Raw genomic sequence first — 15,800 nt, 5'->3', positions numbered from 1 at the left:
CTCACCCCATCTGAGGCTCAGAGGCCAAAGAATTTCCAAACTCGAAAATTTGGATTCCTGGATGCTGTCCAATGAATCCAGCCCGTCGCCTGATTCTAAGTTCAGGTCTTGAGTGATATCCTCCCCTCCGCGGGTATCCGGCTTGGAGGGATCGGGAATCCGGACGTAGCTAGTCCTTAAGATAGATGAAGGGTCGCCGCACTGTACCTCTACCACGGCAACGTGATGGGTGACTTGGGGAGAGTTAATCTCTCTCAGATCGGGTTTAGGCCCAATCTGGTCGTAACCCATAGCGACTCCCAGGGCGGCGATGCGATCCAAGAGCTTGTTTATTGAGGAGAGCTTCATTGGATCTAACTGCTCGGCGAGTTCTGAGCTGACATGAAGATTTTTTTCGATGGCTCGAGAGGTCATCATCGGCGCAGAAGCCAAACATGCGGTCATAAGAAAACCACCTAGCCAGAGGGTTTGGCCGACAACCAAAGCTCCCTTAGCAACGGTGCCGTCTTTAAAGATGGGGTGATGCATCCTTCCTGATGGCGACGACACAGAGGAACTCTCAATGAAAGCACCAATGTCGGTGTCAAAACCGGCGGATCTCGGGTAGGGGGTCCCGAACTGTGCGTCTAGGCCGGATGGTAACAGGAGGCAAGGGACACGAAGTTTTACCCAGGTTCGGGCCCTCTCGATGGAGGTAAAACCCTATGTCCTGCTTGATTAATATTGATGATATGGGTAGTAAAAGAGTAGATCTACCACGAGATCAGAGAGGCTAAACCCTAGAAGCTAGCCTATGGTATGATTGTTGTTCTGTATGTTGTCCTACGGACTATAACCCTCCAGTTTATATAGACACCGGAGAGGGTTAGGGTTACACAAAGTCGGTTACAATGGTAGGAGATCTACATATCCGTATCACCAAGCTTGCCTTCCACGCCAAGGAAAGTCCCTTCCGGACACGGGACGAAGTCTTCAATCTTGTATCTTCATAGTCCAGGAGTCCGGCTGAAGGTATAGTCCGGCTATCCGAACACCCCCTAATCCATGACTCCCTCAACAGCAAAGATGTTTTTTCTTCTGTAATAGGGGTCTTGCTTCAGTAACATAGCTCCAGTTGCAGAAAGTGTTGGAGGAGCGCACAATGCTAGAGCGTACGAGGCCAAGCATTGCAACACGACGCATGTTTCAGAAACATAGCTTCAGTTGCAGAAATCGTCAAATGAGTGCCCGGCGTGCTTGAAACCAGCAAGTCGTTGGTTCGATTCCCTCCTACGCTTCTTTTTGCGATCTAACAAATAACACAAAAAATTAAATGGGTCGGCCTAGCTCGCGGTAAGTGGTGTGCCCTGCAGGCGCCCGTTAACGAAAATGCACGTTAACAAATAGGATTTACCTTTGGAGCTTCTTCATGTGGATCTTTTTGGGCCTCCTTCGTGGGATAGTCTTGGTGGTAAAAAGTATGGACTTGTCATTGTTGATGATTACTCAAGATACATGGGTGTTTTTCCTCAAGTCCAAGGACAAGACGAAGATCGCCTTCATTGATTTTGCCAAGCAAGCCCAACGCAAGTTTGACAAAGAAATCTTGGCAGTAAGAAGTGATAATGACTCCGAGTTCAAGAACTACATCTTAGAAGAATTTCTTAGTGACGAAGGGATTGAGCATCAATATTCCACACCCTACACCCCTCAACAAAATGGTGTAGCCGAGAGGAAGAACCATACACTTCAGGAAATGGCAAGGTCCATGTTGGATGAATACAAGTCACCACCTAGTTTTTGGACCGAGGTTGTCAACACCGCATGTTGATACGTCTCCAACGTATCCACTTTTCCAAACTCTTTTGACCTTGTTTTGGACTCTAACTTGCATGGTTTAAATGGAACTAATCCGGACTGATGCTATTTTCCACAGAATTTCCACGGTGTTATTTTTGTGCAGAATAAAAAGTTCTCGGAATGACCTTACCTTGCCGACCACGCTGGGCCTCTCCCTGGGCACGTTGCAGCATGTGATCACCGTTGGCATCGGCTCGCCGGCCGTGAACCAGACCATGTTCATCGACACCGGCAGTGACGTGTCCTGGGTGCAGTGCAAGCCGTGCTCGCGGTGTCACTCGCAGGCGGACTCGCTCTTCGACCCCAGCTCGTCGAGCACCTACTCTCCGTTCACCCGCAGCTCCGCCGCCTGCGCGCAGCTCCGCCAAGACGACCGAGGAAATGGCTGCTCTGGCTCCCAGTGCCAGTACATTCTCAACTATGGAGATGCTTCGAGAACCACCGGGAGCTACAGCTCCGACACGCTCTCACTGGGCTCCAATGCTGTCAGCAACTTCAAGTTCAGGTGCAACCAGTCTGAGTCTTGCCTCCTTCTCCACGACCAGGACCAGACCGCTGGGCTCATCGAGCTCGGCGGCGGAGCTCAGTCGCTGGCCACCCAGACCTCAGGGACCTTCGGCAAGGCCTTCTCATACTGCCTCCCGCTGACTCCGGGCTCATCCGGGTTCCTCACTATGGGTGTAGCAACCTCGGGTTTCGTCGTCAAGACACCGTTGCTGAGGAGCAGGCAGGTCCCTGAATGAAATATGCCCTAGAGGCAATAATAAAGTTATTATTCATTCCCTCATATCATGATAAATGTTGATTATTCATGCTAGAATTGTATTAACCAGAAACATAATACATGTGTGAATACATAGACAAACATAGTGTAACTAGTATGCCTCTACTTGACTAGCTCGTTGATCAATGATGGTTGAGTTTCCTAGCCATAGCCATGAGTTGTCATTTGATCAATGGGATCACATCATTAGGAGAATGATGTGATTGACATGACCCATTCCGTTAGCTTAGCACTTGATCGTTTAGTTTACTACTATTGCTTTCTTCATGACTTATACATGTTCCTATGACTATGAGATTATGCAACTCCCGATTACCGGAAAAACACTTTGTGTGCTACCAAACGTCACTACGTAACTGGGTGATTATAAAGGTGCACTACAGGTATCTCCAATGGTGTTCGTTGAGTTGGCATAGATCAAGAATAGGATTTGTCACTCCGATTGTCGGAGAGGTATCTCTATGCCCTCTCGGTAATGCACATCACTATAAGCCTTGCAAGCAATGTGACTAATGAGTTAGTTATGGGATGATGCATTACAGAATGAGTAAACAGACTTACCGGTAACGAGATTGAACTAGGTATTGAGATACCGACGATCGAATCTCGGGCAAGTAACATACCGATGACAAAGGGAACAACATATGTTGTTAGGCGGTTTGACCGATAAAGATCTTCGTAGAATATGTAGGAATCAATATGAGAATCCAGGTTTGTAAGTGCATCTAGTGCCACCCCTAGTTGGTTTTGGAGTATTGACGACAAACCTGGTTGAGGGACTAATGTGTTTGTGAGAATTGCAGGATAACACAGGTAGAAGTCCCTCATTGATTCGGCTTTCCTACCAGAGATGACCCCTAAAAATGTATGAAGACATTGGAGTCAAAGGTGGTATGTGAAGACATTCACATTGAATACCATGACAAGAGAAGACATCGCGTGAAGACTATGGAGCGCGAAGACTTAGTTATTTCGTCGTTCTTCTTATTCTTTGTTGAGTCATATGAACCACCGTACTGTTAAGTGGGGTCCAAGTGAACCAGTCAGAATGACTGAAGTGATGCTTAACCAAAATCCTATGTCTTCGAGCGAAGACAATGAGAGCAAATCTTATCTAGAGCTAGATAAGTCAGCTTTGCTTGTAGCCCAAGTAAAGTTGTCGTGTGTGTTTGAAATCTGACCGTTGGAACACGTGTCAGTTCCTTAGTGACCCAGGGTCATTTCGGACAAATCAGGTCGGGTTGCCTAGTGGCTATAAATAGCCCACCCCCTACAACCATAAATGGTTGGCTGCTCAGAGTTAGTGTACGGCTTTTGTTGTTTGAGAGCAAGCCACCTCGAAGCCTTTGAGAGAGAATTCCTTGCGAGGACAAAGCCCTAAACACCCAGAGCCAAAGAGTGTTAGGCATCACTGAAGTCTTTCTGTCTGTGTGATCTGAAAACTTATTACACTTGAGGAGTGTGAATCCTCTAGCCGGTTAGGCGTCACGTTCTGAGCATCCAAGAGTCATTGTGGATTGCCGGTGAACGAAGTCTATGAAGGTTTGGAAGTCTACCTTGAAGACTTACTAGAGTGATTGGGCGAGGACTGGGTGTTCTTAGCTCAAGGGGAATAAGGTGAGGACGTGGTCTTCTGAGTTGAATCTCAGCCTCCCTAACCAGACGTACAGTTGTCACAGCAAATGGAACTGGTCCAACAAATCATTGTCTTCAACGAGTCACTGGTTCCATTCTTCCCATCTCTTTATTTGCAGATTGGTCCTTGTGAAGTCATTGCCTGTTTGCATTATCTATTTGTCTTCACTGTGTGACTGCTTGTTCTGTTTGGCTTCGTACTATCTTCCATCCCGATCTATACTGCCTAGCTGCTATTAGTCTTTGTGCTTTCATCTCACTGAATACTTGACTATGGCTTGCTTAGTGTAGTCTACCTTCCGCTGCATGGTAAGAGATTTGTTTCTATCGTTTGTCTTCGAAACTTCCATGTTTTGAAGACTTTCATAAAAATCGCCTATTCACCCCCCTCTAGTCGATAACTAGCACTTTCAATTGGTATCAGAGCAAGGTACTCCCTTGTTCTGTGTGATTCAGTTTAACCACCTGGAGTTTTAGCTATGTCGACTGTAGGGATAATCAAAGTCTCCGCTGCGTGCCCAGTCTTCGATGGAACTGAATATCCCTACTGGAAGAATAAGATGCGCATGCATCTTGAAGCCATTGATGTCGACCTCTGGTATGTCGTCAAGAATGGCATCCCCAAGGCTGGTGAAGGTGTCACTGCTGCTGATGTCAAGAAGTTCGTTCAACTGGATTCCACTGCCAAGAACATCATCTGTGGTCATCTGACCAAAGGACAGTATGGCCGTGTGAGTGCTCTGGAAGCATCCAAGCTAGTCTGGGACTGGCTCACCAAGGTCAACGGAGGTGTATCGACCCAGAGAGATCAAAGAATCAGTGTCCTTCGCAACCTCTTCAACCGCTTCAAGAGAAACGACAATGAGAATGTTCAGCTTACGTTTGATCGACTCACTGACATCACAAATGAGCTTCAAGCCCTCGGCGCTACTGAGATCACCAAGCATGAAGTCGTCAAGACACTCCTGAGATCACTTGACAGCTTGTTTGAGACCCTAGCCCTGATGATTCAAGAATGCCCTGACTTCAAGACACTCAATCCCTCTGACATACTGGAAAGGCTCAACACACATTAGTTTCAGCTTTCTGAGAAAAGAGACATCTACAGTCCCAACTATGGGCGAACTCGTGCTTTGAAGGCAAAAGCTATTTCCTCATCTGAAGAAGAATCTGATTGCAGTTCTGATGATCCTGAAGACATTGGAAAGGAGCTTGCTATGCTTATGAAGAAGTTCCAGAAATTCACCAAGAAGAAAGGCTTTAGAAAGTCCTCACAATCTAGCTCAAGGAATGATGAAGCTTCTGCTCATGACTACAAGAAGAGAACATGCCACAAGTGCAAGAAACCTAGCCACTACATCTCTGAGTGTCCTCAGTGGGACAATGAGAACAAGAAGAAGTAGAAAAGCAAGGAATATGATTTTGACGACAAGAAGAAGAAGAAATACTCAAAGTCATCTTCCAAGTCTTCATCAAAGTCTTCATCAGACAAGAAGAGCTCATCTGGCAAGGCTCGTGCGTTTGTTGGCAAGGAAATGGATTCAGAGGAGGGGTCTGCTTCTGAGGAGGCGGAGGTGGAGTCTGAGGAGGAGTCCGATTCTGGCATTGCAAGTATGGCTACAACCTACGTTGCCAACTCCATCTTCAACATTGAAGACAATGACTCCATCACCGACGCCGATGCTAATGACCAGGATGACTCCGCTCCCACCTACTGCTTCATGGAACGTGGTGCCAAGGTAAACTCACGCACTACTCACTATCAAACATCCAGTAAAGATGATTCTGATTGTGGTTCCAAAGCCAGCTACAAAGCACTTGCTAAAATTGCAGCTGAACTACAGAAAGCTATGGAACATATTCAAAAACTGTTAGACAAAAGCGATGACCTGTTAGACACTGAAATGACTCGATCTCAGTCCTTAATTGAAGACATAAAAAATCTTCACGTTAAGTATGAGGAACTTGAAAGTCGTCATGAAACGCTCTCAACAACTCATGAAAAGCTCTCCTATGATTATCTTCAAAGGAAGCAAGATCTTGAGAAATTGAGAGCGGCTCATGAAGATCTTCAAAAGGAAAACGAGTCACTTCGCGCCAAACAGATCAGTCCCGCTCAGGAAGGATTTGAACCACCATGTCTTAAATGCATTGAGCGTGATAACGCTACTTCTATTGCTGGATGTTCTACTGCTGCTACTGTTGCAATATCTTCAACTGTTGATGTGGTAACTAACCCCTCTGCTGAGGATGCCACTGCTATTGCTAAAGAAAATGCTAGGTTGAAGACATTGCTTGAACAGGGATGTACAAAAGTCTCGAAGGACATCAGACACTATGTGATGTCCTTAAAAGGCAGATCCTGAACCGAAACCCTAGGAAAGAGGGTGTTGGGTTTGAAAGGGAAATGAATGCTGATGGCTCTTACTGGAAACCTGAGCAGTACCCCAAAACCACATGGGTTGCTGCAAAGGAATCTTCAGTGGATCCATCCACCCTATCTGGCTTCACTTGTGCTAATCCCATTGTTATTGATGAATCCTTTGATGCAAACTATAAACTCTTTAAGAATCAGAATGGTGAAGTGTTTGCCAGGTATATTGGTACTAACTGCAGGAATGGGCCACCTATGAAGAAAGTCTGGGTGCCGAAAAGGTGTGTGGAGAATCTTCCTGTGAATGTCATCATGACACCACAAGTGAAGAAGACAAACCCCAGACCACATGCCTCATATGGTCCAAAGGTTTCATACAGACAGAGGGCTCACCTGAGTCGCACTAATGCAAATGTTTTGCAGGGAAACCATACTCAGGCCTATGAATATGAGCGCGTTTCATCAAACCGCCATGTTCATAAGACCAAGAACTACTCTGCTTATTCTTATGAGTACTATTACCCTCCTGCAAGATTATTTGCTAGGGCTTCAAAGCCAAAGTTCTCAGATGCTGCACTTAGACTCATTGCTTCGAAGCCACCCTTGAAGATGTGGGTGGCTAAGAAAGCTTAACTCTCTTTTACAGGGAAGGGTCTCCAGCCAAAAATCAAATTCGTCTGAAGCTATTGCTGGGGACCTTAAACATCTTGTAGGGCGCAAGATCAAATGCCCAAATGGTCTTATTATGTATTTTGTTCCTAAGTCGCTTGCTACTTGCCATATCAGTCCTAACCTCGATCTAAGCTTTCATAATCGACTTGCTCGTCAAATGTTTATGCTTCACAATTCTCTTCGTGAAGCCTATCCCCCAACTGCACTGTAGGGTATGACACCAGCTGCTTCAGAATGGATTATTGATAGTGGGTGTACTAATCACATGACTGGCAAGCGAAGTCTTCTCATGGACTCAACTTTACATCCATCTGACAAGAGTCACATCACATTTGTTGATACGGGTAAAAGGAAGGTATTGGGTCTAGGTAGAGTTGCAATCTCAAGGGATCAACACATGGATAAAGTGATGCTTGTTGAATCCCTTGGTTTCAACTTAATGTCTGTCTCAATGCTTTGCGATTTAAACATGATTGTGATATTTGGAAAATATCGTTGCCTTGTTCTAATGGAATCTGACAAGTTTCTAGTCTTTGAAGGGTATCGGGAAGATGATTTGTACGTGGTAGATTTCTCAGCAGGACCACAGCTTGCCGTATGTCTTCTAGCAAAGGCTTCAGAATGCTGGCTCTGGCATCGGAGGCTAGGGCATGCTGGCATGAGGAACTTGCACACTCTTTCTAAGAAGAAGCATGTCATAGGCATCGAGGGCGTCAAGTTCAAGAAAGATCACCTATGCGGTGCTTGTGAAGCTGGAAAGATGACGATAGCCAAGCATCCCTCGAAGACAATCATGACAACGACTCAACCCTTTGAACTGCTACACATGGGCCTCTTCGGTCCCACTCACTACTCAACTCTTACTACTACTTCTTGTCTCTATGGCTTCGTCATTGTTGATGATTATTCAAGATATACATGGGTGCATATAATCCTCTACAAGACTGAAGTGCGGGATGTCTTTAGACACTTCGCCAATCGAGCCATGAACAACTATGGCGTCAAGATCAAGCACATCAGAAGTGACAATGGCACTGAATGCAAGAACACTGGCCTCGACACTTATCTTGATACTTTGGGCATCACTCATGAGTTCTCAGCTCCGTACATGCCGCAACAGAATGGCGTCATGGAACGCAAGAACAGAACACTTATCGAGATGGCCCGGACGATGCTCGATGAATACAAGACTCCAAGAAAGTTCTGGCCTGAAGCCATTGATACGGCATGCCATATTATCAACCGTGTTTATCTTCACAAGCTTCTGAACAAAACATCCTATGAGCTCCTCACTGGTAGGAAACCAAATGTCAGCTACTTCAGAGTATTTGGTGCCAGGTGCTGGATCAAGGATCCACATCACACTTCAAAATTTGCACCAAAAGCACATGAAGGTTTTATGCTTGGATACGGAAAGGATTCGCACTCCTACAGAGTCTTCAACCTCTTTCACTATAAAGTGGTTGAAACTATGGATGTGCGGTTCGATGAGACTAACGGCTCGCAAAGAGAGCACCTGCCAAATGTGCTAGATGAAGTTCCATCCAATGAAACCATCAAGCTTATGGGAATTGGAGAAATCATACCGTCTGAAGCTCAGCCTGAAGAGGAACTCATCATCTCTGCACTTGATCAACCTGAACATAATGCTCAGCCTGAAGACAATCCTTCTAACGATGAAAATGATCAGCAGGAGCAAAATCTTCGTCCTGTTCATCCTTGTGTTGCAAATGAAGAACAAATTGAGAGAATAATTGACAGCATCAATGCACCTGGTCCACTCACTCGTTCAAGGGAAACACAACTAGCAAATTTCTGTGGACACTTCGCATTCGTCTCAATATCTGAACCCAAGAAAGTTGATGAAGCCTTCATGGAGCCTGAGTGGATTCAAGCAATGCAAGAAGAGCTTCAACAACTTGAGCTGAATAATGTGTGGGAACTGGTCAAGCGTCCTGATCCTCGTAAGAACAATATCATAGGCACTAAATGGATATATCGTAACAAGCAAGATGAGCATGGTCAATTTGTCAGAAACAAAGCTCGTCTCGTTGCTCAAGGATACACTCAAGTTGAAGGAATTGAGTTCGATGAAACATTTGCTCCTGTGGCTAGGCTTGAAGCTATACGCATATCGCTGGCCTATGCAAATCATCATAACATTCTTCTGTATCAAATGGATGTGTAGAGCGCTTTTCTCAATGGCAAGATTGAAGAAGAAGTGTATGTTGCACAACCGCCTGGCTTTGAAGATCCAAAACATCCTGACATGGTTTATAAGCTCAACAAGGCACTGTATGGCCTCAAACAAGCCCCTCGTGCTTGGTATGACACACTCAAGGACTTCCTGAAGAGCAAAGGCTTCAAACCTGGTTCTTTGGATCCCACACTCTTGACAAAGACATATGATGGTGAACTGTTTGTGTGCCAAATATATGTGGATGACATTATCTTCGACTGCACCAACGAGAAATACAGTGATGAGTTTGTATATATGATGCAAGAGCAATATCAAATGTCCATGATGGGTGAACTGAAGTTCTTCCTTGGTCTTCCAATACGACAGCAATGCAACGACATCTTCATATCTTAAGAGAAATACCTCAAAGATTGCCTGAAGAAGTTTGGAATGCAAGACTGCAAAGGTTATACTACGCCAATGACAGCTAAACACCATCTGGGTCCCGACGACAATGGTAAAGAGTTCGATCAAAAGGTATACCGCTCCATGATTGGTTCTTTGCTTTATTTATGTGCATCTAGGCCAGATATCATGCTTAGTGTTTGCATGTGTGCCCGATTCCAAGCGACACCAAAGGAATTGCATCACTTAGCTGTGAAGCGAATTCTTCGATATTTGGCTCACACCCCAACACTAGGATTATGGTATCCAAAGGGCTCAGAGTTTGATCTAGTTGGATTCTCGGATGCTGATTATGCTGGTGGCAAGGTGGATCGCAAGTCTACATCAGGAACATGTCACTTTCTGGAACGATCACTTGTATGTTGGTATTCAAAGAAGCAGAACTGTGTATCTCTCTCCACTGCTGAATCTAAATACATTGCTGCTGGATCTTGCTGCGCTCAGCTTCTATGGATGAAGCAAACACTCAAAGACTATGGCATTCATCTGAAGCAAGTGCCACTCTACTGCGATAATGAAAGCGCCATCAAGATTGCTAACAACCCAGTTCAGCACTCGAAGACAAAGCACATTGAAATTCGTCATCACTTTTTCAGAGATCGTGTCATGAAGGAAGATATTGATATCATACACGTCAACACTGAAGAGCAACTGGCAGATATCTTCACAAAGCCCTTGGATGAGAAGAGGTTTTGCAAGTTATGGTGTGAGCTAAATATCTTGGAATCCTCAAATGTCATGTGATCAGGCACACATCCTAATACTTATGCATGTTGATGACTTAGATGTGCAACACATGAAGTAAAGTATGTCTTCAATCAATGAAGACTTACATTCTGAGTGTGAATACATTAACGTGGAATTTGACTTCGGAGCGCCACGATAATTGTGCGCCGTGTCTGGGTATAATACTTCATATACGGTCACTACTACAAAAACAACTATAGCCAATATGGACACTAATGGCGCACTGTACATGTGGTGCGCCATTACTAAATACTAATGGCGCACCATGTGTTGGTGCACCATTAGTGTGCAAATACTAATGGCGCACCACATCTACGGTGCGCCATTAGTAAAAAAAATTTAAATTTTTTTCAAAACTACTAATGGCGCACCGTGGGATGGTGCGCCATTACTCGTTCAACTAGTAATGGCGCACCACTCCCACGGTGCGCCATTAGTAATTATGTTTCAAAAAAATTTCAATTTTTTTAATTTTTATTTTTAAACTACTAATGGCGCACCGTGGGAGTGGTGCGCCATTACTAGTTGAACTACTAATGGCGCACCATCCCACGATGCACCATTAGTAATTTGGCCCAAACATTCCCCCGAATGCACACCCCCCCCCCCCCCCCCCCCCGTGGACCGCCTTTTCAGTTTCAAAAAAATAAAAGAAAATGATAGAAATGTCAAAAAAAATAAAATAAAATAAGATTCCCATGTGATATGTGGTCTAGTTGTTAGCAAAATTTACAAACATGAATTTTCAACTTCTTTGCAAAATCTCTCGAGAATTTGTAAAAATGGGCATAACTTTTGCATACGAACTCGGATGAAAAAGTTTTTTATATGAAAAATCATCTACTCGAAAAGTTACGTCCGAATTTTCAAAATCCTCAAAAACCTAATAGAAAAAAAGATACGGGGCTTTTAAGATCTGGAGAGGCAAAAAAATTCAAACTTACTAATGGCGCACCTGCCCATGGTGCGCCATTACTATCTTCCCGCCTTCAAAATTCAAAATAAATCAAAAAAAATAAAAAAAGTTACTAATGGTGCACCTGCCCATGGTGCGCCATTAGTATCCTCCCGCCTTCAAAATTCAAAATAAATCAAAAAAATTAAAAAAAATTAGTAATGGCGCACCTGCCCACGGTGCGCCATTACTATGCCGTATATATGGCTGGGCATGTCCTCTCCTCCTTACCTCTTCATTCTTCTCCTCCACTCCACCTCTCCTCCACTCCATCTCCTCCTCTCCTCCACTCCATCTTCCCTTCTCTCTTCCACCATACTACCCTCCTCCTCTCCGGCGACCTCCTCCTCCTCCTCTCCGGCGACCTCCTCCTCCTCCTCTCCGGCAACCTCCTCCTCCCTCCTCTCCTCCCCTCCCCTCCCCTCATGGTTTCTCCTCCCTACTCTCTGGTGAGCTCCTCCTCCGTCCTCTCCGGTGAGATCCTCCTCCCTCATATCCGGTGAGCTCCTCCTCCCTCCTCTCCGGTGAGCTCCTCCTCCCTCCTCTCCTCCCATCCCCTCATGGTTTCTCCTTCCTCCTCTCCGATGCTCCGGTGAACTCCTCTCCAGCGACCTACTCCTCCTCTCCGGCGATGTAGGCGAGCGCCTCTCTGGTCACCTCCTCCAACTCTCCGGTGAACTCCTCTCCGGCAAAAGAACACGGCAAAAGAACGTACAAGATCCAAAAACAGGAACAAAATTTGAAATAATATCGTGCAAAAAAATGAGAAAAAAATGGGCAAAAAAATTGCGATCCAGATCCAAATTCAAAATTCAAAAATAGCAATGGCGCACGGTGGGGGTTAGACGGTGTGCTACTACTATTTTCCCACCTTCAAAATTCAAAAATACTAATGGCGCACCAGTGGCCTATACTAATGGCGCACCACTGGTGCGCCATTAGTAAAAAATACTAGTGGCGCACCAGTAGTGCGCCATTAGTAGGCAGAACTGGTGCGCCACTAGTAGGCCTTTTCCTAGTAGTGGGTGGGTAACGCCACCACCAAATTCTTCCCTTAGAAGTGTTTTTCACATGGCGTTACATTTGCAAAGTCTTTGCATTTTGTTTGTCTTCAATGTTAATATGGCCTCATGTTTATCTTCAATTTAGTTTCTATCCTCTACAGCATTAACTTATAGCTATGTCTTCACGTTGAATCTTTTGAACTAAGTGAATGTGATCGGACCCTAACCTCTCTATGCTTTCGTCTTAAGTCTCTCTATCCAAATCATATGCATTCTATTGAAACTGTCAAAATGTCTTCTCTGCGTCCTTGTCAGCAGAAGACACAGCATTCACTTATAGCTATGTCTTCACGTTGAATCTTTTGAACTAAGTGAATGTGATCGGACCCTAACCTCTCTATGCTTTCGTCTTAAGTCTCTCTATCCAAATCATATGCATTCTATTGAAACTATCAAAATGTCTTCTCTGCGTCCTTGTCAGCAGAAGACACAGAGACAAACATTAATCTGTTTTCAATGCTCAATCCTTTTTGCCTGAAACCTGGAGAAGTGGGAACGACCACCCTACAGTCCAGGCATGCGTGGGAACATGGAACAACCTCCAATGTGTTGCATGATCGCCACGTGTCCTTCAGATGTGAACCGCCAGGGGCACCTGCGTAATAACGCTGTGCCGTCCTTGTCTCTATAAATACACGCCTCACCCCAGTCATTATCTCTTCTTCCACTCTCGCACAAACCCTAGCGCCACCGCTAGCACTCGACGACGCCGGCCACAAAGCGCTTAGCTGCCGCGACCTCACCGACGCCGTCCTCACGCCGGCCGCGGACATCGTCTTCTCCGCCGTCACCGTAGGTGTCCTCCGTCGCCAAGTTAGGGCACGGAAGATAGAACTGCTCGGCCTCCTCTCCCACTTCGTCTAGCAGTTCCTCGTGTGGAAAATAAAACCTCCTTTTTACAGTCTTTTTGATCCAATAGATTCATCCTTTTCAACCACAGCTTTTTTCTGTTCCCACAAGTTGGATCTATCTCATTCTGCATCTCATAGCATGCCTAGCATGTTCACTTATGCTTCACAAAGTAGTAGATTCCTCACTTGTACTTATTCATGGATTCGTACAAATCTGGAACCAACTCTCTACATATGAGTGAATGTCTTCGCACTATGAGGTCAATGTCTTCTAAACTGATTTATCTTCAAAATCTTCTGAGAATGCATATGACCTCTGCCCCTTCCCTCGCACCTTTAATGCTGTCATAGGTACATGTTCGTGGGAGAATCCCTTGGTTCTCATAGTCTGCATTCATTTGCAGAGTTCTTACATCATCATATAAATTCTCCTGAAGCCAGTTCTTGTCTGACCAGTAGACGGAAGACTTTGACTGTTTTGAAGCCTTTCAGTCTAAACTTCATGGCAAAAGAGAAATCTGCAAGGAAGGGTGGCAGACAGTGCTGTGGAAACACCTCAAGAGATTTGCCTCCTGACCTCTATGAGCTGTACAAGACAGATCCAGAGGAGGACTACAATCAGCGGAAAACCCGAATCCAATGGATTCGAAGATATTGGGCAGAACAATGGTACAAGTACAGGTTCGTGACCCAGGAATATGCTGAGAAGAATGCCATCAAGCGACCCTGGGGAGACATCTTGTATAGAAATCTTCAACCTAGGTCCAGCGTTGAAGCCATTGAACAAGGCTTCTATCCTTGCATGGTCCATGGACCACAGCCTGCAGATGCAGACCCATCTTCATTAATATGGTGCCGTGACGAGAATATGTTCAAGCGCAACTTCTAGTTTGCCAAGAACTCGGCCAAAGAAAACAAGAAGTTACGGGGATTAGACTTCAATCCAGGCCCCTCTGCTCCTCGTGCTAACGGCACACGCGAAGCTGAACCCAATCTGGTTGGGCCCTTCTATAACTTAGAAGGTCTCATCACTCACATAAAGGTTCAAGGGGCAGTCGCGGATCAACCTGCAGACAACGCTGATTCTGACGAAGTGCCTGCACCACCGAAGCCAAAGAAGCTGAAGAAACCTAAAGCTTCGAAGCCTTCCCTTGCACCAAAGGTTTCACGGGCGAAGCCTCTGGCCACTGCACCTCCTGAAGACAGTGTGCAGTCTGAAGATCTTTCACGCATCTCCAAGCCCGCCAAAGTGAAGAAGCCCATGCAACCCACTGGTCAAGCACTGACCCCTGCTGCTGTTTTGCGAAATGAAAATGACGCCATTGATCTGTCCAGTGACGACGATCTTGGCGATGACGCTCTTGAGCAGTTGATCAAGAGAAAGCAAGAGGTGGAAATATTCAATGACCTTCCTCTATTTGATGTAGAAATCTTAAACAAGTTCATTGATGAGTGGTTTGACAACCCAAATGTCAGCTTTGATAATCTTCAGCTTCCAATTGGCCTCAGCGTCGCCTTCCACAGAGCCATTGCTCCTGAGCTGGCTCTAGCTCAGAAAATTGTTGAGCTGAAGCATAAGATCGATTGTGAAAAGGCTCAGTTCAAGAAGCACATGGCCAAGTGAAGGAAATATGCCCTAGAGGCAATAATAATGTTATTATTTTATTTCCTTATATCATGATAAATGTTTATTATTCATGCTAGAATTGTATTATCCAGAAACATAATACTTGTGTGAATACATAGACAAACCAAACGTCACTAGTATGCCTCTACTTGACTAGCTCGTTGATCAAAGATGGTTATGTTTCCTAGCCATAGATATGTGTTGTCATTTGATTAATGGGATCACATCATTAGGAGAATGATGTGATTGACATGACCCATTCCATTAGCTTAGCACCTGATCGTTTAGTATGTTGCTATTGCTTTCTTCATGACTTATACATGTTCCTATGACTATGAGATTATGCAACTCCCGTTTACCGGAGGAACACTTTGTGTGCTACCAAACGTCACAACGTAACTGGGTGATTATAAAGGAGCTCTACAGGTGTCTCCAAAGGTAAATGTTGGGTTGGCGTATTTCGAGATTAGGATTTGTCACTCCGATTGTCGGAGAGGTATCTCTGGGCCCTCTCGGTCATGCACATCACATAAGCCTTGCAAGCATTGCAACTAATGAGTTAGTTGCGAGATGATGTATTATGAAACGAGTAAAGAGACTTGCCGGTA

General features: G+C 45.1%; 1 protein-coding gene across 1 annotated transcript in view; it reads left to right on the top strand.

Moving 5' to 3' along the window:
- Nucleotides 1-1,961: 1,961 nt before the first annotated feature.
- Nucleotides 1,962-15,800, top strand: part of LOC125527387 (aspartyl protease family protein At5g10770-like) — a 78,942-nt gene continuing 65,103 nt past the window's right edge. Inside the window, exons 1-2 of the mRNA XM_087535567.1 lie at nucleotides 1,962-2,570; nucleotide 3,839. Coding sequence (XP_087391693.1) covers nucleotides 2,055-2,570; nucleotide 3,839 — 517 coding nt within the window. The 5' untranslated portion in view covers nucleotides 1,962-2,054. The remainder of the gene's footprint in view (nucleotides 2,571-3,838; nucleotides 3,840-15,800) is intronic.

Source organism: Triticum urartu, chromosome 7A (genome assembly GCF_056163025.1).
Source record: "Triticum urartu cultivar PI428250 chromosome 7A, HENAU_Tu73, whole genome shotgun sequence".
NCBI classification, from domain to species: Eukaryota; Viridiplantae; Streptophyta; class Magnoliopsida; order Poales; family Poaceae; genus Triticum; species Triticum urartu.
Note: the sequence above shows the minus strand (reverse complement) of the source record. Positions and strands in the feature narration are given on the sequence as shown.